The sequence below is a fragment of the Cetorhinus maximus genome, unplaced genomic scaffold, assembly GCF_964194155.1.
Source record: "Cetorhinus maximus unplaced genomic scaffold, sCetMax3.hap1.1 HAP1_SCAFFOLD_639, whole genome shotgun sequence".
In the NCBI taxonomy this organism is placed as follows: Eukaryota; Metazoa; Chordata; class Chondrichthyes; order Lamniformes; family Cetorhinidae; genus Cetorhinus; species Cetorhinus maximus.
The window spans coordinates 170,738-196,627 of NW_027596581.1; the positions used below are offsets into that span (position 1 = coordinate 170,738).

At 45.3% G+C, this 25,890-nt stretch overlaps 1 protein-coding gene across 1 annotated transcript; it reads left to right on the forward strand.

The window, feature by feature from the left end:
• Positions 1-812: 812 nt before the first annotated feature.
• On the forward strand, positions 813-22,800 carry LOC144674371 (zinc-binding protein A33-like). Its single transcript, XM_078535773.1, has 6 exons — positions 813-1,238; positions 1,329-1,424; positions 1,518-1,751; positions 2,828-2,850; positions 5,758-5,876; positions 21,891-22,800. Exons 1-6 carry the CDS (start codon positions 828-830, stop codon positions 22,439-22,441), a joined length of 1,434 nt encoding a protein of 477 aa, XP_078391899.1. The 5' UTR covers positions 813-827; the 3' UTR covers positions 22,442-22,800.
• Positions 22,801-25,890: the final 3,090 nt, after the last annotated feature.

Here is a 25,890-nt window from a genome sequence, read left to right on the forward strand (position 1 = left end):
CTGCTTCATCTCTCCACACTCCTGCAAAGAAACATTCCGGAAACAAGTGAAAAATATCTAATTTTAGTGCCATCTGTCAGCTGTGGCTCGTTGGTAGCTTATTTACCTCTGAATCAGCAAGTGGTGGGATCGCGTCTCATTCCAGATGCTTCGGTACAGAACTCAGACTTGTTCTTATGTTGACTGATGTATTTTCCAACGTGACACCAGTGACTTCCCTTCTAAAGTACTTCCTCTGCTTCAAAGCGCGTTGGGACGTCCAGCGGCTGCGAAAGGCGCTATTAAAACACAAGATTTTCTTTTATTAAATATAAAGTAACTTGACAGGTCGAACCCTCTAAATTCTCTGAATCTATCTCTCGAAATGCTTTCTTGAAGTTATGGTACTTTTTGCCTTAGTGTGAGCGACTGCAATCAGGAACGCATTTTAAGGATCTGGATCTCACACCTTGTTTCACCAGACGGTTTGTAATCGGCAGCAAGCTCACACTGGAGAAAAGTGCAATAGAATCTCGATCCCACCGATCTCCCCATCCTCTCTCCCTCTCTCTCTCTCTTTCTCTCCACTGTCAACATTCCCTGGAGCCCAACCCGCCCTCGACAGGTTTCAATTATTCCCCTCCGTGCTTCAACTCTGCTTTTCCCCCTTTAGACTGGGCGTGTTATTTTTACTGTCCTGTGTGGAAGTCACGAGGACATAGACTACAATGGAATAATAATTCCCTGAGGATCGAAGTGAACGTTATAAGAAAATAGCTGTACTGAGGGTGTGCGGCAGCAACATCGAAACTGAAAGTGGTTTGAATCAGGAAGTGCTGAGTGTGAACATGGCTTCCAGAGAACAGGTCCGGAGTTTGACCGAGGAGGCAATTTGTTCCATTTGCCTTGATTTCTTCACTGATCCGGTTTCACTGCAGTGTGGACACAACTTCTGCCGCTCCTGTATCAGCCAGTGTTGGGAAAAGAAGGAGATAAACTCCTGCCCGGAATGTAGAGAGGAGTTTCCGGAAAGAAACCTCAGGGCAAATCGGGCCTTAGCGAATCTGGCCGAGAAAGTTCGAAAATTAAAGCTGGATCTGAAAGAGACGGAAAGCAAACTTCACTGTGAGGAACATCAGGAAGAACTGAAGCTGTTTTGCGAAACTGACAAGAAATTGATCTGTGTCACTTGTGTAGTTTCGCGGGAACACAAATCTCACAACTTCCTACCGATTAAAGATGCTGTTGAAATCTACAAGGTAAAAGGGGATATATTTTCTAAGTTGATAGTTTTATCATATTTTCATGGTCTAACACTTCAATTCTGTGTTTTTCTCTCCCAATCCCAGGGTCAGCTGAAATCTTCCTTAGATTCTCTCACACAGGAGAAATCGGCGGTTCTAGAAACGGAACAGAAACAGAAGCGGAAGATTTCCGAAGTCAGGGTAAGGTCTCCCTGTGCTGGTTTTCTGGGATCTCGGTCAGTTTTGCTCCCTTTATCGCGGGACATTAATTATGTTTCACATTTCATTTGGTAGGAACAGTCGAGCAGTCTGCAGACCCACATCACATCCGAGTTCACTAAAATGCATCAGATTCTCACTGAGAAAGAGCAGCGACTACTCAGAGATCTCAGGGAAGAAGAGGAGAGGATTCTAGAAATAATGGAGAAAAACCTTCGAGTGATTGAAGAGAATTTAAATTCTATTGAGGAGAAGCTCTCAAAGTTGCAGAAACAGATGAAGCAAAAGGACGAGTTGATATTTTTAAAGGTGAGGGAATATATTGCGGGTCAGTTCAATGAAACTTCACACAGTCACAAAATAACTGATAACTGTGGAATAAATATAGAATTTACTGAATAAATAAAAACGGAGTTAAGCACATTTCTGTCTGTTTCGTGGCAGTTCTGCGGTCTCCCCGAAATAATCGGCTTCCACATTGCAGATTCCCGAGAATACCTGTAACCTCCTGAGAATCAGTTTTCTTGATCTTCACACTTGCTTTGTGATTATTTCCGTGTTGCCAAGTTTAATTTTCACCTGGACCGCCCATTGTAATCCAGTTCCAGTTCATGTTGTGAGTGGGTGTGGGTGTGTCTGGTACGGTGTGTGAGAGTCACTGTGTCTGTGAGCGGGACTGATGTTGAGTTCCAGTTTATTTGACTCTCCACAACCTTCCTGCCAAAATGCATCACTTTACACTTCCGTGTTGAATCTAACATGCTCTGAGTCTGCTCATTTCACCAGCCGCCCTGTTTATGTCCTCCTGAAATGTGTGCGGTTCTGGTTACCTCATGACAGAAAAGTAATTGAATTAGAGAGGGTACAGAGGAGATTTACAAGGATGTTACTAGGACTAGAAAATTGCAGCTATGAGGAAAGATTGGAAAGGCTGGGGTTGTTCTCCCTGGGACAGAGGAGACTGAGGGGCGATTTGAGATATACCGAATTATGAGGGGCCTGATAGAGTGGGTGGGGAAGGGCCTATTTACTTAGCAGAGAGGTCAGTGACCAGGGGGCACAGATTTAAAGTGCATAGAAAGATGAGAGGAAAGATGATGAAAAACCTTTACACCCAGACGGTTATGGGATCTGGAACTCACTGCCTGTAAGAGTAGTAGAGGCAGAAACCCTCAGCTCATTTAAAAGCTGTCTGGATATTGACATGAAGTGCTGTAAACTGCAGGGCTGGTGATCAAATGATGCAAAGTGCGATGAGGCTGGGTGGCTTGTTTTTCATCTGGCGCAGACAGGATGGGCCGACTGGCCTCTTTCTGTGCCGTAAACTTTCTATGATTCTAAATCTGTTACTGTGCTCCTCACTGTTCGTGATTCATTTATTTCAGGAGGAAGCTTGTCGGAAGAGAAGGTAGGACATGTTTTCTGCTGAAACTCTGCACGATTTGGTAAAATAACTCAGAAAGGTTTTGTTATGAATTTCTTTTCTACTTACAATCGCAACATTAAAGTGCCGTTCATCGGGCGACAATAACTCTGCTTATGGTTTAAGCACCAGTCTTTTATTGTTATGACATGTTTTATTGCAGATATTAAATTAGATTTCTTATAACTGGTCCACATGATTGTATTAAATTACAAGATGCCATGCCGTCCTGAAGTGCTCACTTGCAGGCTGCAGACTGCTGTTGGTGCGGCTGTGGCCTTCCGACTGACCCTGAGAGAGCCACACCGTCCATGTTTCCATGGTGTTGACCATCCATGTCCCTGCAAGGCTCCTGACCAAACCGAGACAGTCACATGTTAAATGGGAACAGGTTTTGTTTTTATTCCAGTATAGAACCTTGACCTGTATCCTTAACACCGACAAGACAGACCCAGCAGATTTGGCAGCACTGTGGTATAAAGTTTGGAGGGAGTTGCCCTGGGAGTACTTAACATCGACTCGGAACCCGATGAAGTTTCATGGCATCGGATGAAATATGGGCAAGGAAACATACTGATGATGACCACGTAGCAACCCGTTTGCCAACACCCTCCCCCCACCCCTCCCTCACATACTCTTTGGCTGATGAATCAGTACTCTTCCATGTTGAACGCCACTTGGAAGAAGCACCGAGAGTGGCAAGGGTGCAGGATATACACTGGATCGGGCACTTCAATGACCATCACCAAGAGTGACTCGTTAATGGAACTCCCTCCCTAACAGCACTGTGGCTGTACCTACACCACATGGCATGCAGCAGTTCAAGAAGGCAGCTCACCACCAACTTTTCAAGGGCAATTAGTGATGGGCAGTAAATGCTGGCCTAGCCAGCGATACCCACATCTCATGAATGATTTTTTCATAAAGCGCCACTACTGGCCGAGCTGGTTCTGTCCCAAAGGACATAGCTGCTAGACTGGGTATGTGGCAGGTGATGAGGTAACCAACACGAGGATAAAAACGTACTTGATCTCATCCTCACCAATCTGCCTACCGCACATGCATCTGTTTATGACTGCAGCAGTAGGAGTGACCACCGCACAGTCCTTGTGGAGATGAACTCCTGCCTTCACATTGAGGATACCCTCATTCAAAACTGGGCATCCATGAGGCGCTGTTGGCCATCAGCAGCAGCAGATTTTACTAAACCACACTCTGCGACCTCATGGCTCAGCATATCCTGCACTCGACTATTATCTCCAAGGCAGGGAATTAACCCTGGTTGAATAAGAGTGCAAGAGGGCATGCCGGAAGCAGGACTATGCATGCCTAAAAATGAGGTGTCAACATGGTGAAGCTACAACCCAGGCCTCCTTGCATGTCAAACAGTGTAAGCAGCAATGGATAGACAGAGATAAGTGATCTCACAACCAATGGATCATATCAAAGCTTTGCAGTCCTGCTACATCCAGCGTTGCATGGCGGTGGACAATTAATCGACTAACGTAAGGAGAAGAGTCCACAAATACCCCACCCTCAATGATGGGGAGCCCAGCGCATCAGTGCAAACAATTAAGGCTGAAGTATTTGCAACCATCTTCAGCAAGATGTACCCAGTGGATGACCCATCTCGCCCTTCTCCAGAAGTCCGCAGGATCACCGATGCCTGTCTTCAGCCAATTTGATTCACTCCACGTAATATTAAGAAATGGCTGAAGGCACTGGATACTGCAAAGGCCATGGGGCTTGACAATATTCTGGCAATAGTACTAAAGGCTTGTGCTCCAGGACTTATCGCACCCCTAGCGAAGCTGTTCCAGTACAACTGACATGTACCCGGCAATGTGGAAAATTGCTCAGGTATATCATGTACACAAAAAGCAGGACAAATCTAACCTGGCCAAGTACTGCCTCGTAGGTCTACTCTCGATCATCAGTGAAGTGACGGAAGGGGTCTTCAACATTGCTATCAAGTGGCACTTACTAAGCAATAACCTTCTCACTGACGCTCAGTTTGGGTTCTGCCAGGGTTGCTCAGCTCCTGACCTCATTTTAATCTTGGTTCAAGCATGGACAGCAGAGCTGAACTCCAGAGGTGAGGTGAGAGTGACTGAACATTACATCATTTGACCGAGTGTGGCATCAAGGAACCCTAGCCAAACTGGAGTTAATAGTAATCGGAGGAAAACTCTCCACTGGTTCGAGTCATAACTATCTCAAAAGAAGATGGTTGTGGTTGTTGGAGGTCAATTATCTCATTTCCAGGAAATCACTGTAGGAGTTCTTCAGGGCACTGTCTTATGCCCAACCATCTTCAACTGCTTCATCATTGACCTTCCGTCCATCATAAGTGGTCAGAAGTGGGGACTTTCGCTGATGATTGCATTATGTTCAGCACCATTTGTTACTCCTCAGATACTGAAGCACTGCATGTCCAAATGCAGCAAGACCTAAACAATATCCAGTCTTGGGCTGACAACTGGCAAGTAACATTTTCCCCACACAAGTGCCAGGCAATGGCTATCGCCAACATGAGAGAATCTAACCGTCGCCACTTGATATTCCGTCGCTTGATATTACCATTACAGAATCCCCCACTATCAACATTCTGAGGGATACCATTGAGCATAAACTGAACTGGAGTAACCATATAAATACAATGGCTATAAGCACAGGTCAGAGGCTAGGAATCCTGAGTCTTTCCATCCTCTGCCCTTGTGTTTCAAAGTTATCTTTTGCTCAGTTGTAGAGAGAAATTTCACTTTCTATCACATTTGTTCTAACATGAAAAATGCTGAAAGATATGCATTTTGGGGTAGCTTCACCATTTAAATCATGTCTAAAATGCTCAAATGGGATGAATTTATAGCATTAATTCTTTGATATTTACAGGATTAGTGATGACACTCCGAAACTCTCAGTAGCAGATGTTGCAGCCCTGTCTATCGGAAAGTTCATAGGACCTTTACAGTACAGAGCTTGGAGGGAAATGATCAATTCCATTGACCCTGGTAAAACTTTTATATTAATTTTCTTAACTATAATTCCAGTTGTGAAGGGAATAAATGAGCTCCAAAGTTCCAGGGGTGTGAGGGAAACAGGAAATCCAACGTTCCTCCAGTGAGGGGTTGTGGTCGTATGATCTTCATAAGATTATAAGAAATAGGAGCAGCAGGTGGCCTTTTGGCCCATTAAACCTGTCCCGCCATTTGATAAGATCATGGCTCATCTAACTGTGGCTTTAACTGCCCTTTTTCCCTGTTCCCTATAGCCCTTAACTCCACTGTCGTTCAAAATTCTGTCTAATTCAGCCCTGAGTCTATACAACAGCCTCTTCTCCATTGCTGTCTGTGGAACAGAATTCCAAAGGCTAACATCCCTCAAAGAGAAGAAATTCCTACTCATCTCTATCTCAAAAGGGAGACAGACCCCTGATTTATAAACTATGTCGACTGCTTCTAGATACCCCCACGAGAGGAATCATCCTCCCACTATCAACACTATCAAGCTCCCTCAGAATCACATATGTTTCACTAAGATCACCTCTAATTTTTCTAAACTTCAAGAGTATAGGGTTAAATGTCTCAACCTTTCTTCATCAGACAACTCCTTCATCCAGGAATCTGCCTAGCGAACCTTCCCTGAACTGCTTCGAAGACATAAATATAACTCCCTTAAGTAAGGAAATGAAAACTGTGAAGTGAAAGTCAACATTGTCCCAGAGGACCATCGGCTGCGCTCTCATTGGAGATAGATGACTGGTGGTGAGCTTAACCTGAGGGTCACCACACCTCAGGTGTGGGGTGAGGTTGAAAAGGCAGGGCCTTCATGGATGTTCAAAACCTCCCCACACATGAACAATTCCTCCCCCTCCCCCTCCCCCACTCTTTAGGTTAAAGTCCTCTCCACAGACCTAGTTGTACAATTTGCCAGGACACTGGTTCCAGCGTGGTTCAAGTGAAGGCCATTCTAATAGTTTCACTCACTTTTTCCCCAGCGTTAGTGCCAGTGCCCCATGAATTGAAACACATTTTTCCAACACCAATCTTTGAGCCACACATCCAATTCTCTGATCGTATTCACTCCATGTCAATCAGCTGATGCCTCAGGCAGAGATTATTACCTTTGAATTTAGTGCCTAACTGCACATACTCTCTCAGTAGAACCTCTTTCTTAGTCCTATCAATATGAGTATCCACGGGGACTATAAGAACTGGATGCTTTTCCTCCCACTCCAAGTTCCTCGCCAGCCCTGAGAGGATTACTTTGACTCTGGCACAGGACATGCAACACAGCCTTTGGAATGCATGCACTTGCCTGAAGTGAAGAGTTTCTATCCCCCTAACTAACCTGTCCCCTACTACAATGACATTCCTTTTTGCATTTGGATAGCTTTCTGCACCACTGTGCCATAGTCAGTTTGCTCATCCTCCCTGCATTCATGCTCTCGTCCACATGAGGTGCAAGGGCTTTGAATCTGTTGGGCAATTGCAAAGGCTGGACTTTCTAACCTGACTTTCTTCCCTTTCCCTGACCACTGAACAAATCGGAATACCTAAGGGTGTCACTGCCTCCTGGAACAAAATGTTCCGGTAACTTTACCCTTCTCCAGTGCATTGCACTGTCCAAATCACGGATTCCAGTGGATCAGCTCAGAGCTGAGGTTCCTCAAGCTGCAGACACTTACTGCAGATGTGTTTGCCATGAATCAGACGGGTAGCCTCTGGTCCCCACCTGCTGCAACTGCAACACATCACCTGCTCATCTTTATTTCATTTTTATCTAAATGATTCGATTTCAAGTGGCTCTGGTGGAATGCAAACAGAGGATTATAAGCATTTTATTGCTGTGTAAGTGCCACATGATGGCATTGTCAACATCACATTCTACAACTTACCTGAAGAGTAGGCTGTTGGACCATTGATTGTCCGCATTGCATTTGTCCTGCTTTTTGTCGGCAGTATATACTTGGGCAATTTCCCACATTGTCGAGCAGATGGCTGTGTTGTAAGTCGACTGGAACAATTTGGCTATGGGTGTCACTAATTTCAGAGTTAAAATCTTCAGTACTACAGCTGGGATGTTGTTAGTGTCCATTGCCTTTGCTGTATCCAGTGAGTTCATCCCTTACTTGTGATCATGTGCAATCAGTTGCCTCAGCTGAAGACTGGCATCTATGACATTGGTAACGTTGGAAGGAGACCAAGATGAATCATCGAGGTCATTGTTTCTCCTGCAGCTGTTGCCCTGATGTGAGATGTGGTGGTTGCCACGAGTACTCAATCAGTGTTAAATCTGCTATGTGAGTGGCACGGATGCAGTTTTAAGGCTAAGAGACTGAAGCTCTACGCTGTCTTCTTAACAGTAGAAAACCAGAGGCTGCACATTATTCTTGACTGCAAGAGGGATTTGGGTGTAATATTAAAGAGATGTTTGTGCATTTGCCTAAATCCTTTGTCGACCGCACATGGAGAATTTGGTGGCGTGCTCGTCTACTTTATCTCCATTATCAAAGGTGGCAGTAGGCCTCACATAAAAGGTTTTTAACCATAGAATGATAGAAAAGTTACGGCGCAGTAAGAGGCCATTCAGGCCATTGTGCCTGCGCCAGCCAAAGAAAAAATAAACTAGCCGCTCATTTTAATCCCAATTTCCAGCTCCTGGTACATAGCTGTGCAGGATACAACACTTCAGGTGCAGATCCAGGTACCTTTCAAATGAGTTGAGTATTTCAGCCTAAATCACCAACCAGGCCAAGACTTCCAGATGCCCATCACCCTCTGGGCGCAAAATATTTTCCTCATTTCCCCTCTAATCCTTTTACCAATCACTGTAAATCTGTGCCCTGTGGTAACCAGCATCTGATACAGTTCCATCACAACGTCTTTGCCTTGGACTTAAATACCTCATCCAATAAAGAAAAGCATTCCATATGGTTTCTAGAGCACTGTACCCACTTGTACTGCCACCTTCCAGGATATGCGGCATGCACGCCAACGTCTCTCACTTCCTCAGCCCCACCTCAAATGCATTACTCACACTTATCCGGATTGAATTCAATTTTTCCACTCAACAAAACCATTGATATAATTCTGGAGATAACAGCTACCCTCTTCACTTCCAACTACAGGGAAAATGTTTGTGTCATCAGCAAATTTCCCAATCATACCTCCCATATTTACGCCCAAACCATGAATATATGCAACAAGCAGCAAGGACTCCAACACTGAGCCCTGTCAATCACCACTGGAAACTATTTTCCATTTGCAAAAATATTTATCGACCATGACATTTTGTTTCCTGTTGCTGAGCCAATTTTGGATCCAACTCGCCACCTTCCCTGTGACCCATGTGATCTCACTTTCCTGACCAGTCTGCCATGTGGGACCTTGTCAAATGCCTCACTAAAATCCATGTGGACAATGTCTGCTCCACTACCCTCATCAATCCTCCTTGTTGGTTCCTCAAAAATTTTGATTAAGTTAGTAAGACATGATCTTCCCCTACAAAACCATGCAAGCTATCCCAGATCAATCAATGCCTTTCTAAGTGACACTTTATCCTGCCTCTCAGAATTGATTCCAATAATTTACCCACAACTGAAGTCAGGCTGACCAGCCTATCATTTTCTTGCCAATCCCTCACAACCTTTTTAAATAATGGTACAATGTTCAAAGACCTCCAACCATCTGGTACCTCACCTGTCTCTATTGAGGATTGGAACATAATCCTCAGGGCATCCATTATTTCCTCCCTGGCTTCTCTTAACAACCCGAGATACAATCCATGTGGTCCTGGTTATACATCCACGTTCAAGGATGTCAGTTCCTCCATTACTTCCTCTCTCACTATACTTATTTTATCTAATATTTCACACTACTCCTCTTGAACTAGAATGTTTGCATCATCCCTCTCTTTAGTGAAGACTGAGACAAAGTACGCATTGAGAACCCAGCCCACATCCTCAGCATCAACGCACAGGTTACCATGTACATCTCTGATAGGCACTACCCTTCCTTTAATTATTCTTTTGCTCTTAATGTACTGGCAAATCTCCTTAGGGTTTTATATGATTTTACCTGCCAACATTTTTGCAAATCCTCGCTTTGCTTTCCTAATTTACATATTTACTTCACCCATGTACTTTCTATACTCCTCTAGACTTGCTTTTAGTGACTGCCATGAGCCTTCTTTTTTTGCTTCATCTTGACCTGTCTGCTTCTGTGTAACCTGGGGGCTCTAGATTTGTCAGTATCACCATTCTTTTTATGGGGACATGTCTCCACTGTGCCCATAGAATCTTGCTTTTGAATAACCCCCACTGATTTGACAACATTTTCCCGTCTAATGACTCTACCCAGTCCACTTTCGCCAATTAACCTCTCAGCTTTGTAAAATTTGTCTCCCCCCAATTTAGAACTTTTATCCCTGCTTTCTATTTGCCCTTTTCCATAATGGTGTTAAATCTAACTGTCTTATGGTCAGTATCTCCAAAATGGTCACCCACTGCTACTTCATCCACTTGCCCAGGTTCATTTGCTAAGACTAAATCTAGAATTGCGCCCCCTCTCATTGGGCTTGTTATGTGCTGGCTAAGAAAGTTCTCTTGAATGCAGTTCAAAAATGTTGTGCCCTCTGTGCCCTTCACACTGTTTGCATCCCAATTCATATTAGGGTAGCTAAAGTCTCCAAATATTGCTGTCCTATTGTTTTTGCACTTAGAAATTTGCCTACATATTTGTCCCATTCCACCATCTGGGGGCCTGAGTACAATTCTAGTAGTGTGCCTGCCCCATTTTTATTTCTGAGCTCCACCCATAGGGCCTTATTTGATGCTTCATTTTGGATGTCATCCCTCCTTTCAGCTGTCATTGATTCTTGAACCGATAATGCTACACCCCCACCTTTTTTATCCCCCTCTCTACCCTGCCTGAAAACTCTATATCCGGGGATGGTAATCTGCAATTTTTGCCCCTCCATATGCCAGGTTTCTGTTATGGCAATGATATCATGCTGCCATGTGTCTAACCAAAGTGCATTGGATATCATTGAAGGATCGTTGCTTGTTTAGAGCACGAGGAGAGGGAGTGTCGATTGGACCTGTGCTGAGGACTGTGCGGATATCCATGTGAATGATCAGCAGCTTTAACTGTCCTCTGCCGGGTCCATGCAGGAAAGAAGTTTTCCTTGGCTGTGGGTGCCACAATGACAGATCACGGTCTTCCACTAAAGCTAAAGTCCATCTGAGACTCAGACTCGTAGGTGTCTCTGTGACTGGAGGGTCAGGGGCCTTGCACCTCAGCAAAGCATATTGCAGGTGAGGCACTCAGTGAGTGGACTACAAAGAAACCCCTAAACTTGTTGGCATGATAAACATGTCAAGGGATATGCGATTATGATGTGTGAGTGGTGACCGGGGGGGGGCAGGAACATGATAATCTCTCATCAATATGCATGGAACAGCGATTTATAGGGGTCAAACGTTCTCATGTTGCTCCTCCCTGTCTGGTTATGGTTGAAAGAGCTCTCTGCTAGGTCGGCTCCCCTTTGAGAGCAGGTGTCAGGGTTAGCAAGAGCCGGCCTCAGGGAAGTCAAGATGGCGGCCATTGGCCTGACCACAGGTGTATCACAGGCGGTGCTCATATCTACAAATGGGTGAAAGGCAATGCTGGAGGTGCCTTCGTAGATCCCGGGATCTATCTGCCAGCTTCTCCACAATGAGCTGCGGCCACAAGGGCTTGGAGGGAATCCAATGCTGGTGGCGTTGAAGGTCACCCCTGCCTTGAACTTCTTTAATAATGGACCCATCTAGGGCTTCACTTGGGACCAATGCGTCAGCTTTCAGTCAGTGACACACAAGTGTATTCAGAATGCCCAATCAGGATAGTGCATCTCTGGAAAGTTTAGATTTGACATTCCTTCCAATCTGTCGTGTTCAGGACTTTGTCAGTGCATTGCTGAAATCACAATTCTACTTACAGGTGCCTGAGGTTGCAGGAGATGGTGCAGATCCTAATAAGCACATTTGGCGCCAGGGTTCAGCATTTTATTATAGTTGAGCACATGCAAGGCTCAAACCAACAGCAGGGAAGATGTCACTACTGCAATTTAATTCTGCTCTCATAAATAAAGGTACATTTGCGAAACCTATGGTCAGTAAACAAGAAGGTGCTGGGGCCTTCCAGCCTCCAAAGGATAGAAAACCAAAAAGTTCAACAAATGTCCCGGAAGCTTACTCTGCCTGGAATCTGGTAACTATCAGATTGGTATGGGCCTGTCTACCACATCATATTCCAGCTATAGCCTCTGCATGTGGTTTGGCCACATCCTGGCCCTCCCATCCCCTTCATTGTCCTTCTCATCGGAGCAGACATCTTGCTTCCCCATGTCTCGCTCAGGCAACACATCCCCCATTTGTATCACGAGGCTGTGCAGGGTGCAGCAGACAATGATGATCTGAGACAATCTCAGTATGGGAAAGCACTGCCTGAGCCATCCAAACATCTGAACCTCATCTTTAGGAGCTCAATCACCTGCTCAGTCAGGGACCTGGTGGGGGTATAGCCATCATTGTATCTCCTCAGCAGTACTCTGCGGGTGGTGAACTGGCATCATCAGCCATTTTTGCTTGGGGTATTCCTTGTCCCTGAGGATCCTGCTCGGCAATCACCGAGATAGTTCCTTTAATACCCTCCACTACCCTCGAGACCCTACATTGCCTTGTTAACATAGAAAGACTAAACACATGAGCCCTTGTCAGGCATGACCATTCAGTTGGGGGGATGGAGTTTTGGAGTCATGAGTTGGCCACCACCCTTGCTCCTTGGAGGCTTCCACCTCTCTCGCTCCATTCATCCCTGCCTCTGACTGCAGCTGATGGCGAATGGACAGAATGAAAGGAAGGTCCATACCTTGCTGGGATCTCGATGTGATGAGATGGGCATAAACCTGCTGACGTGTGGGCTTCACCATAGAGGGGAGAACACGACTGAGCATCGATGACATCCAGTTTCCTCATAATTATTAGGGTGTCCCTTTAGTCGGCCATTTGTGCTGACCTTGAGCACCACCCACCAAAAAGACCTTGCTCCCACTTCGAGGCATCTTACTTACTGACTAACTGCGTGGTCAACGTCAGATTTGAAGAATGGTGTGTGTCACCTTCCAAACTTCATCCGCCAACTTCTACCCTTCCCCCTGCCACCCACCAACTTCCCCCCATCACATTAACCCACCCAGTATCAGCTTTCCACTCCCCTCTGTCATGCTTGAACCTCCCTTCGTTCCACTGGGCATTATTCTGATCCACCTCCACATGCCCTCCCGACCCTGAGATCTGATGAGTACAGGACCAACCTAAACAACCCCTCTAAACCTTTATTAGCCAACCATGCAATAATATACACTTCCAACACCAGTTGTTCAGTGAGATCCGCTTGTCGGAGCCCATTCCCACGTGGTCAGTCTGCTGAATGACTTCTCCTGCACGACTTCCTGTGACTGACCACGTCACGCTTTCCTGGCTGTCCCTGTGGCTGTGGCTTTATATCCCTTTCTGACCCTGGTCCCTTGAGATATAAGTTAATACCTTGATTCGGGTCATCCAATTGTGTTTCATGCCTTATCAATCCCTCCACCTGCATGTGGTCATTTCCTGCTCTCAGCAGGGGATATCTCCAGGTGTATGGCAGCTATGGATGTAATATCTGTATCTTGATAAGGCAGTAAGAAAGCTATTCACACATATCCAGAGAGGCCATTGCCTATGAAAGTTGCTGTAGATGGAGTGCCTGTTGGTGAGCCACCACCTCAATGACATGTCCTGAAATGTCTGTGTGCCTAGTTAAAACTGTCTTTATTTTTAAACAGTTGAAAAAGAGTTTCAGAAAGAGTAAACCTTGTTTGGATGGTAATGCAATATGTGAAAATCAGACAGTAAATCAGTAACCCAGCTTAGATCGTGCTCAATATCAATCTCCATCGGAGTTAATGGAAACAGATATTGAGAGGAATGTGTTCCGAGCTGCTACTTCAGTGTTGTCCAAGTCACACAACCGTCCATAACAAATTTCACCCCCTCCCCCTGTGTCTCCATGTCACCTTGGGGCATCTGCTGTTGACTCTTGATCGCCTTCTGGATGAGAAAATCTGGATAGTGAACTTGTCCCTCATGTGCAAGTGCACGGGTATAGAAAGGAGCAGTTTCAGGTGCAGTGTTTGCACCAATGAGCACGTCAAATATGCCTTTGGAGGAGTAATTTCTGCATTTCTGGACACCACACTTTAGGAAGGATGTCAAGTCCTTGGAGAGGGTACAGGGGGGTCTTACCAGCACAATAGCACTGATGAGGGTCTTCAGTTTACAGGGTAGTTGGATAAACTGGTAATGCTCTCCCTATAACAGAGAAGTTTAAAGGGAGATTTAATGCAGGAATTTGAATTATGGGGGCTTTATTGAGCAGATCAGGAGAATCTGTTTACTCTGTTAAGTGTGTCTGTAACTAAAGGCTAAGATTTAAAATAATCACCAAAAGAATTAGAGGGGTAATGAGCAAAAATGAAATCTCACAGACTATGTTCATGATCTGCAATTCATTGTCTGAAAATGTGGATTTCATAGGAACTTTCAAAAATGAATTGAACATGTTCTCAAATGGACTAATATGCAGGGATCCGGGCAAAAAGCTGGACTAGAAGATTAAATTGGACAGCCTGCACAAGTACGATGGCCTGAATGGCCTCCTTCTGCACTATAAGATTCCGTTATCTAGTCCAACTCATAACTGGGCTGGGATGTTTTTAAGGGACTAGGGCAGTCCCGAAAACAGACGTTAGGCGCCATCCATCTGCTAATGTTGGTGCTGTTTTGGACTCTGTCCAAAAAATGAGATGTCCTGAGACTCAAGCCCTGAGCCTTGGGTTTCCTGGACATGGATGTCGGCGACAGTGAAAAGCTGAGCACATTTATTTTCCTGTTTACAATATGGAGATGGGGGAGGCAGCAGTGTTATTCTCAGCTCCTCAATGCTCCTGTCCACGCTGGATGACACAATGCCCACATCCCTCCCACTGCTGCCTGGCCCCTTCACACTCTACGCTCCCTTACACACTGTCTCCCCAATATCACCCACCCAAATCTGCACTTGCTCTTTCCGTGTCTCTGCTCTCTCCCCTCCTCCACTCTCTATACTCGCCACTCACTCCCTCTTTCCCCCCAGTCCTCCCTTCCTCGATTTCTTGCTCCCATGCTCCCTCTGCCTCCCCCCCTGCAGATTTTCCTCACAACCCTCCTTCCTCACCTTCTTTCTCTCTCATCTCACTTTCCTGGTCCCCTGCTCCCCTCCACCTCCCTTCCCGTGGCCTCTGTTCTCTCCCTCTGCCCATTCCTACACATACTCCACTCCCCATCCATCCCCTCTCTCACTCACTTCCCTCCAGTCAGTCTTCCCTCCCCATTCCGCACTTCTTCCCTCATCTTGGTCCCATACTCTCCCTGTCCTCCCTGTCCCGCACACTGTCCCTCGCAATCCCCCCTCTTTTCCCTCCAGCTTTCTTTCTCCTCTCCCTCTCCCTTGCTCCCTCTCCGCTCCACCTCCCAACCTCTCTCCCCTCCCCCTTCCACCATCTCAGCCCTCCCCTTCCATCATTGTCACTGTCCCCTCCAGCTAACTCTGGCTCCACTCTGTTCACTCACTGACCACACCCCCACTCCTCCCAATCTCTCACTCCTTCATCACCCTTTCTCCCTCCCCTCCCCCTCCCTCTCCCCTCTCTCTATTCACACGTTTTTTTTTCTCTCTCTCTCCCAATCCTGCTCCTGTGTTTGGGTTGCTGAGTTGTAACTAGTGGAGTGACACAGGGATGAGCGCTGGGAACTCAACTATTTACAATCTATATCAATGACTTGGATGAAGGGACCGAACGTATGGTAGTTAAATTTGTTCATGACACAAAGATATTAGGAATTTAACTTGTTAAGAGCACAGGAAGAGTCTACAAAAGGATTTAGATAGATTAATTGATAGTTAACTTAGCGGGTGGATTATAATGTCCAAATTCATGAACTTGTCCACTTGGCAGGAAGAATATCAAGGCAATGTATTATTTTAATAGAGAGGATGATTAAAACTATATTTTTGGAGTTCTGACTGTGTATTTTCGGTGTGGAGCGATTGTAAGTTCACACCTGTGGGAATAACCTTTGTTAAAAACAAAAAGCTAAAAGCTACTGCGGATGCTGGAAATCCAAAACAAAAACAGAATTACCTGTAAAAACTCAGCAGGTCTGGCAGCATCGGTGGAGAAGTTCTCCACCGATGCTGCCAGACCTGCTGAGTTTTTCCAGGTAATTCTGTTTTTGTTTTGGAATAACCTTTTTGTTGTCTGGAGATAGTAACATTTAAGGTTCAGAATGTACCAAGGGTTGATACATTCAGATCCTGTCTCAGGGCAAGGGGGCTGAACCCTGCTGGGAGGTCACAGGTTTTCAGGTGAATTCAAAGGACAGTGAACAACCATTTGTGTTCATTTGTATTGAGTTTAAAGAGTTGGGAGTAGCAGTTGGTGCAGCAGCTCAGCTGAGGAGCTGGGACCGTGCCTGTGTTGAGATGCTGGAGTGGAACTGCGGTCAGCAGGTTGTAGTTTGCCCTACAAACTACCAGGAAACTCAGGTACAGGCCACGATCTTTCATTAGTGATTCAAGCGTACGTAGGGAGAGACAGCGTTGGGCAGTCCGAGACCGAGCTGTGCAGATTACAGCGAAATCTTTTTATACACAATTAGTCACAGACTCGTAATCTAATCTTGTCAATTCACAATCACATGCTTAAAGAGGCCTTCGGCTTTTGTCACTTATTTCCCATGTATACAGACACTCGACATTGTTCTCACCCTCGCACGAGCACCATCTCCTGCTGACTGTGCAGGAGTCTGTGCCTCCTGACTTCAACATCCACTCACTCCCTCACCTTGTTCTTTGTTCTCCTGCCTTGCCCATCTCCTTTCTTATTCTGTCTGAAAAACATCTGCTGTTCTCCCATTCTGCTTTTCTGCTTATATTTTATTGTTACTAACAGGCAATTCTAACTAAAATTGTTTAACCCTTTCAAGATACTGGAGTAGATTAACTCTTGGCAGGAGTAGATCGTGCAGCCCTTCCAGCCCACTCTGGCATTCAATGAAATCATGGCTGATTCTCTACTTCAACACCATTTTCCTGCACTATCCCCGTATCCATTGATGTTTTTAATATGTAGAAAACTATCCATCTCAGTCTTGCGCATACTCAATGACTGAGCCTCCAAAGTCGTCTGGGACAGAAAGTTACAAAGATTCATCACCCTCTGAGTGAAGAAATTCCTCCTCATCTTGGTCTTAAATGTCCTGCTCCTTAATCTGAAACTGCGTCCCCTAGTTCTCGACCGCCCCACCACCGCAATCAGGGTAACATCCTTGCTGCATTTATCCTGTCAAGTCATGTCAGAATTTTGTATGTTTGAATGAGATCACCTTTCATTTTTCTAAACTCCAGAGAGCAAAGGACCCGTCTATTTAATCTTTGCTCACAGGACTGAAAGGTCCGAGGAATACTCTGGTACAAAATTTCAACACTCGGAGTCCAGATGCAATATTCAAGTGGTTCCTTTATTACACATGCGGGCAGCTAACGCTGGGCAATCCAGGCGCTTCTCCACCGAAGTTCAAATGAGCACAGTTTATATATTTTTTACTACCAGTTACAACTTAATGGTGCTAGTTAGACAAAGGCCACAAAACAATAATCTGATCATTGTGTTCTTGTACAGTAATTGCAGTGCAGAGACTGGGCATTATCCTTTTGGGAGACAACAAAGAATATGCGTTTGTTCTAGACAAAAGTTTTACGGGGGCTGACTGGGTGTGGTTCGGGGCTATCAAATGGTGTTAAATGGCCTTCCCCATGTCTTGATCGAGTCATCCTGAGTCCCTGCCCATGTGTGTCTCCCATTTCCTAATTGCAAATTTACAGCTGAGCCCTTTGTACAAGTTTTTAGCTTTCATGTAAGGCGGTGATTGTTTGTGTATGCTTTGGCAACCGAGTTGCTGGTCCTAGCTGGCACTTTAAAATAAATCCAAATTTTCTGCATCTTCAGGACAATCCCTCCATTCCAGGAATTTATTTGTGAACCTTCATTACACTCAGTCTATGGCAAATATACCTTTCCTCATGTTCGGAGACCAAAGCTGCACATATTAGTGCAGATGCAGTCTCACCAAGGCTATATATAATTCTAGTAAGACACCTTTACTCCTGTAACCAAATCATCTTGCAATAAAGGCCAACAGAGCATTTTCCTTCTAAATTCCTTGCTGTACCGGCTTTCAGTGACTCATGAACATGGACACATAAGTCCCTTTTATGCTTAACATTTCCCAGCCTCTCTCCATTTAAGAAATACCCTACATTTTGGTTTTTCCCACAAAAGTGGATATTCTCACATTTCTCAACCTTGAATTCCATGTGCCACATTTTTGCCCACTCACTGAGCCTCTCCAAATCTCCTTCAATCATCTCTGCATCCTGCTCACAACTAACACTTCCATCTGCAAACTTGGAAATATTACATTTGATCCCAACATTCAAATCATTGATATGGATTGTGAATATCTGGGGCCCAAGCACCTATCCTTGCGATACCCCACTAGTCACAGCCTGATCACCTGGAAATGACCCATTTATTCCTACTCTTTGTTTTCTGCCCATAAACCAGTTCTCAATCCAAGCCAGTACATTCCACCAAATTGCATTTGCTCTGATTTTGTTTGCACACCTCTGTTGTGGGACCTTATCAAAAGCTTCCTGAAAATTTGAATAAACGACATCCTCCAGTTACCCTTTCCCTATTCTCCTAGTTACATCCGCCAAAAACTCCAACAGGGGTTTGTTAAACGTGATTCCCCTTTCATCAAGTCCATGTTGATTCTGCCCAAGCTTCCCATTATTTCTAAGCGTCCCGTTATCACATCCTTAATTTTAGGCTCTTGCATTGCCACTACGACTGATGTTCGGCTAACAGGTCTGTAATTCCCTGTTTTCTCTCTTCCTCGTTTCTTAAATAGTGGGGTTACATTTGCCACCTTCCAATCTGCAGGAACAATTCCAAAGTGTCTCAAATTTTGAAAGATGACCACCAATGCACCGACTTTCTCTACAGCCACCTCATTCAACATTCTGGGATGTAGATCATCAGGTCCAGGGGATTTATCTACTTTAAGTCCCATTAATTTCTCTTGTACTCTTTTTTAAACTAATAATATTGTGTTGCAGTTCCTTGTTGATATTTGTCCTTTGATCCTCCATTATTCCGGGGGGTTTTTAATGGTGATAATTGACATTTTGGCAGATTATGAGCAAGTTCATGTGATTTGCCTTACTCGTGTCTGTCATTAACCATGTGGTTTGTGGTGTGTTCGACCGCAGTTTTCCAGTTAATTAATGTTTACCTCATGTTAATTCTTTATGTTAGAATATAAGAGATAATATTATCTGTTTGCATTGTTGACTCTTGGTTAGTAAAATTCTTCTGTTTGTTTCAAAACATGGAATCTTATGGATTTATCCTCTTAGCAAGCAACTGGGATTTCAAATCTGGTCAACTAACATAAAAAAGTTAATGGTCACTAAGCAGATCATAACCAAATTTGAGGGTCTTGCCTGGGACTGTATCAAATTTGGGGTCTGACCTCGCAATGTACCAAGGGAGACAGCAGAACTCTACAGTAGAGAGGGATCTGGACAATCTGGTACATGAATCACAAAAATTACTTTGCAGGTACAGCAAGTGATTAGGAAGGTAAATGGAATGTTCATGTTTATTGCAAGAGGAATCGAGTATTAAACTATGCAATTGTTGCTACAGCTGTACAGGGTCTTAGTGAGACTGCATCTGAAGTCTGTGTACCATTTTGATCTCCTTACTTAAGAAATGAGATAGTTACATAAGACGCAGTTCAGAGAAGATTCGCTCGACTGATTCTTGGGATGAATGGATTATCTTATGATAAAAGGTTGAACAGGTTTGGCCTTTACTCATTGGCGTTTAGAAGGATGAGAGGTGATCTTACTGAAACGTGTAAGACGCTGAGAGGATTTGACAAGGTGGATGCCAAGAGGACATTTACCTTGGAGAGGCATCTGGAACTAGGGGGCAGTTTTAAAATTAGGAGTCTCCCATTTAAGACTGAGATGAGGAGAATTTGTTTTCTGTCAGAGGGTGGTTAGTGTTTGGAATTCTCTTCCCCGGCAAGCAGCGGAGGCTGAGTCATTGAATATATCCAATCAGATCAGCCATTATCTCGTCGAATGGTCGAGCAGGCTTGAGGGACCGAATGACCTACCCCTGCTCCTAATCATAGCGTTCTTGTAATTTAATTTTCTTTGGTACCTTACAGGCTCAGATTGTATACAATCTGTGTGGTGACACTTTCATACCTGTTTCGCAGAAGTATCACTCCCCACCTAGTCTCTCCAGCTCTCTTTCTCTCCAGCCTGCTGTTTCCTCCCCCCTTTCTCCCAAACCTTATCTTTCCCCTTCCCGCTCTCCTTCTCACCATCTCTCTTCCCTCTCTCATACTCTCTCTCTCCCTGCGTCACTATCTCTTTCCACACCCTGTCACTCATGCTCTCCCGTCCTTACGCTCTCCCTCTTCTCCCCCATCCTTCTCTCCACCCACACTTTCTCACTCCCCTTGTCCCCACACTCTCTCACTCACCTCCCACTCTCCCTTTCTCTTTGCCTCTTTAACTTCTGCTCTCATTATTACCTCTGCCCTTCCCACAATCTTTCTCTCTCCCCTTCCACACACACTCTCCCTCTTCCTGCCATGCACTCACCCTCTCAACAATGCTCCTGCTCGATCTAATATCAGTCCCTCCCGCCCTCTACCTCCATTCCCCACCCATTGTCCCTGTCAGGCCCATTTCGCCCTCTCTTCCACCGACCCAGACACACTCTCTCCTTCCTCTCCTTCCCCCTTTCCTCATCATTCCACTATACCTCTCCCACGCCCTCTCCTCCTCCCACGCTCTCCCTTTCCTCTTCTACACTTTCGCCCCTCCCCTTTCTGCTTTCGTTCACATTCTCAGCAGTCTCCCACTCTCTCTGAGACCTTCACATTCTCTCTCCCACCCTTGTAAGCCCTCCCCTTCTCTCTTTTTCACTCTGCCCGATTTGCGTTCACCCTCCAGTTCTTGCTCGCTCTCTCTCTCACGCCTTTAAACTCTCCCTGCCCCCCTGCACTCTCCACCCCTCCATCTTGTTCTGCCTCACACACCATCACACTCTCCCTGCCTCCCTGCACTCTCTACCCCTTCATCTCACACTCACATCCCCACACACTTCCTGCCAACCCCCTGCTCTCTTTACTCCACCCTCTCTTCCTTACCCACTCTCCCAAAATCTGTCATGCTGGTCTCTCTCTCTCTCTCTCTTTCTCTCCGGCTTCCATGTTCTCAAACCCTCCTGCTCTCACTCTCTCCCACCTCTTCCTCTCCATCAGTCCACCCACACTCTCCCTCTCCACGTTCCTGCTCCCTCCTCTGCTGCCATTTTCTCTCCTCAACTTCACCTCCCCCCCCCTCAATCTCTTTCCAGCTCCCTCTCTCTCTCTCTCCCCGCCTCCCTCTCTCTCTCTCTCTCTCCCACTTCCTCTCTCTCTCTCTCTCCCACTTTCTCTCCCTCTCTCCCACTTCCTCTCCCTCTCTCTCTCTCTCCCTCTCTCTCCCTCTTCCTCTTCCTCTCTCTCTCTCTCTCTCCCTCTCTCTCTCCCGCTTCCTCTCCCTCTCTCTCTCCCTCTCTCTCCCTCTCTCTCCCACTTCCTCTCCCTCTCTCACTCTCTCCCTCTCTCTCTCACTCCCACTTCCTCTCCCTCTCTCTCTCTCTCTCCCACTTCCTCTCTCCCTCTCCGGGCTCCTTCCTCACACTCTCTCCCCCTCCCCAGCCCCTCTCTCTAAATCACTGACTGTGTTATTTTAACTTTCCCCCAGCTCCAGCCTCTCTGACTCTGGATCTGAACACAGCGAATCCCCGGCTCATCCTGTCTGAGGACCGGACCAGTGTGAGACTCGGAGACAAACGGCAGCCGCTCCCTGAAACCCCGGAGAGGTTTGATCCCCGGGTCTGTGTCCTGGGATCAGAGGGATTTACATCAGGGAGACATTACTGGGAGGTGGGGGTGGGGGAGGAGACTCTGTGGGGGCTCGGAGTGGCCCGAGAGTCTGTGAACAGGAAAGAGTTAATCGACCTGATCCCCGAGTCCGGATTCTGGATTGTGGGGCTGTTTCCCGGAAGAGGTTATTTAGCCGCCACCTCCCCCTCACCGACCCCCCTCACCCCGACTGTGAATCCCCGGAAGATCGGGGTTTTCCTGGACTATGAGGGTGGACAGGTGTCATTTTACAATGCGGACAACATGTCCCATCTCCACACTTTCACCCACACTTTCACTGGGAGAATCTTTCCCATCTTCCGCCCGGGATGGAATGACGGCGGGAAAAACTCGGCACCGCTGAGAATCTGCGGGATTCAAGGTCACTAACAGATCCATCCCATAATTTCACACCGTCTCCCTGCCTCCTGCCAGCTGTAAACTGATGGGTGTGGGTCTCAGTCACAGGTGGAGAGAGAAGCCAGGTTAACATTCCGGGTATAAACCCTGTGTGGGAACTGGGAACTGAAAGATCAGCGAGGACCTCTGTAGGGCTGGGGGAAAGAAGGAGGGGGAGAGAAGAAACAAATAGAAGCTCAATTGTAGAGAGGAACTTACTGGGTAGAATGAGCTGTGAACTGCAGGAACCCGGTGACCTTCCTGCCTGTAATGTTGCTCCACAGGCGGAAGGTGGTGGGACATCAGCTTGTTTGAGATGAATCAGTTCAGTGATTCTCAAACTGGGGTCCGGGGAGTCTTTCCCGGGGGGTCCAGGAAATAATTTCTCCAGAGGGTGGGAGAGAGAGAGAAAAGCACAAGAGGGAGAGGAAGTGAAGTGGGGGAAATGACAAGCTCCCCGCTTTGTATAAATTCCCAGGAGTTAGTGTTAGACCTGCATGAGCAGCTATCAAGATTTCCACCCCCAAACCTCCCGAATTCTCTCCCTTCTTCACGGTGATGGACATTTCGGCTGTCATGGTTTTCAGCGGTGAGTCTGATATTTCCTTTCGGTAGGAGGGGAGGTGGAAGACCAGCTGCTGCTGTGATACTCGTCTGCCTTCAATTTGGGCTCAGACAGTGAGCAAGTGCCGTTATCATGCTGTCTGGCCTGCTGAGTATTTCCATCATTTTCTGTTTATATTAATCTCTAATTGGTTTGTTTCTTGTAACCGCGATAAAACTGTCATCTTGACTTTCTTCACACTCTCACCATGTTTCAATAACACTGAGAAACTGGACTCGGTTTGTACACGCCTGTAAATATTTCCCAGACTGTCACATACAAGTGGGTACTCTGTATTAAAATTGGAGGGGTGTTTCCGGTTTGTTTTACATTAAAATAGGAACGTGCTTTGAGACTGTTTGAGCATGTAAATGATGTGACACTGTTGTGAATACTGATTTGATAATCTGTCTGTATTGAACGTGATGTGTGAACTGATCGGGTATGTATGCTATTAACAGGCAGTGTTAACCACGTGAAAAGTAGTTAAGTTGCTGCATTAGAATGTTTGTGATGGTCTTTCTCATGTACTGACGCATCTCCGAGTGCAACATGATCATTTGAATATCATTGCAATTTCTGTGATGGTTATTTTGAAATGTTCTTTTAGATATTTTAGGAACAATGTATATTTTGCAAAAAAAAAGCGGAGTCGCAGTTATCATTTATCTCTGGTTTGTCTGCTCTGTCTCATCACTTTCCCCGTCAGTGAAATAGTCCTTAAATAACTAGTATGTAGTTACCTATTTTATTAAAAACATTATTAAGTCTCTCTGTACATGTAACCTGTTCATATTATCATTTTTATATAGAATTATAATTTACATTGGGGTTCCATGATTACATTTGTAAATTGGTTCTTCAACCAAAAGAACCTGAAGACGAGTGGAATAGAAGCAGTTTTCTCAAAAAGGACACAGTTCATCATTAAATCTGAGAAGCAGAAACTAAACATGCTGTTTGTTTTATTTACAAATTTCTCCAGAGTCTGGGTCCTTACAGCCCCAGTTCCAAATTCAGCTGGATGATTTGAAGAGCTTCTGGCTGGAGTAAATGGAGTAACAGTTACCTGTAAATTGTCCTGAAGTTTACTCTGGTACTTCAGCCATCACTACCGTGGATAGGGACCTGAGATGTGCAGTGGGAATGCCAGCCTGCTTCAGGTGGGAAGCAATGCAAAATCATAAAATCACAATGCACAGACTGTGGTCAATCAGCCCCCTCTGTCTGGAGGGGCACCTTGATAGAGCTATTCAACTGGTCCCAGTCCAGTTCCTTTACCCCCACTGCCAATCCCTTTTTGAAAGTTAGTTTTGAATATTGTTTCCACCACACTGGCAGGCAGTGCATTCCAGATAATAACTGGCTGCGGGAAAATCTGTATTAATCTCACTCTGGATATTTTTAAAACAATACCTTACACCTGTATCCTTTGGTTGCTGAACCCTCTGCCACTGGAAACAGCTTCTCCCTATTTTCTCAAAACCTTTCATGATTTTGTACTTCTCTATTAAATTTTCCATTTAACTTCCCTGCAGAGACACTGGCCATAATCTTCCAATCCCCTTAGGTACAGGAGAGGAGCCAGAGGACTGGAGAATTGTAAATGTTTCATCCTTGTTCAGAAGCGGTCTAACAATAAATCCAGCAGCTCCAGGTAAGACAGTTTAACCTCTCTGCTGGGAAAGCTTTTAGAAGTGATAACCTTGGACACAATTAAAAAACACGTAGACAATTGTGTGGAGTACTTAAGGAAAGCCAGCCCGGATTTTTCAAAAGAAATGTGTCCAACCAATTTGACTGAGTTTTCTAATGCCGTAACAGGTATGATTGATAGGGTAACATGGCTAATGTGCTATTTCTAGACTTCCAAAAAGGCATTTGAAAGAAATCACATAATAGGCTAACATCATAAATTTGAAGCCCGTGGGATAAAATGGGCAATGAAAGTGTGAATATGAATTTGCCTCAGCAGCAGAAACAGGTATGGTGAATGGTTATTTTTCAGACTGGAGTAGTTTTACACTGTTCCCAAGGGGTCGGTGTTATGACAAGGCAGATGATGTGTGCCGGGCGGACCACATCCACACGGGAGACTTGTTCGCTCTATCACAATGGTTTTACAATTTGTATTTATTACGAGATGTGTGCACTAAATTCAGAAATAATGTGTCCACTAAGACTTTAGAGATCTTAAAAATGAAATTAGAGTATTTATTAACAAAATAAAAGATTTTAAACACATAAATCAGACTACAAATTACTTACTCCTATACCAACTTCTGACATTCTTAATATTAACCTGATTCCCAGCTACACATCCCCCTTTAAGGCAACAGAACAAAATAGATTTTAGAATTTAAAAAACCCAGCAAGTTAGCACAGTGCCCACTTGACAGTGGAATTCCAAATGACCTCCCCAACTTCAGTTACTTTACATAGCAGACTTATGCATAAATGGCTGGGGGCTTCTTGAAGGCAGGAATGTGAGCGGTGAGTAGGATGTTTAGAGGCCTCAAGGCAATTTAGACGAGTTAAGTGAGTGGGAAAATACATGTCAGATGTAGTATAACGTGGATAAGTGTGAAGTTATCCACTTCCCTAGGTAAAACAGGATGACAGAATATTTTTTAAATGGTGTCAGATTGGGAAATGTTGATGTACAAAAGGACCTGGGTGTCCTTGCATACAAATCACTGAAAGCAAGCATGCACGTGCAGCAAGCAGTTGCATGAGGACTTCAGTACAGGGGTAAGTATGTCTTCCCGCAGCTATACAGGGCCTTGGTGAGACCACACCTGGAGTATTCTGTGCAGTTTTGAACTCCTGAGCGGAG

What these genes read in the sequence shown, in the direction of transcription:
- LOC144674371 (XM_078535773.1), top strand. Translation starts at nt 828, where the DNA reads ATGGCTTCCAGAGAACAGGTCCGGAGTTTGACCGAGGAGGCAATTTGT. An exon ending in GGAAGATTTCCGAAGTCAGG is followed by an intron (nt 1,425 to 1,517) that starts GTAAGGTCTCCC and finishes TTCATTTGGTAG; the next exon opens with GAACAGTCGAGCAGTCTGCA. An exon ending in GATCAATTCCATTGACCCTG is followed by an intron (nt 5,877 to 21,890) that starts GTAAAACTTTTA and finishes ACTTTCCCCCAG; the next exon opens with CTCCAGCCTCTCTGACTCTG.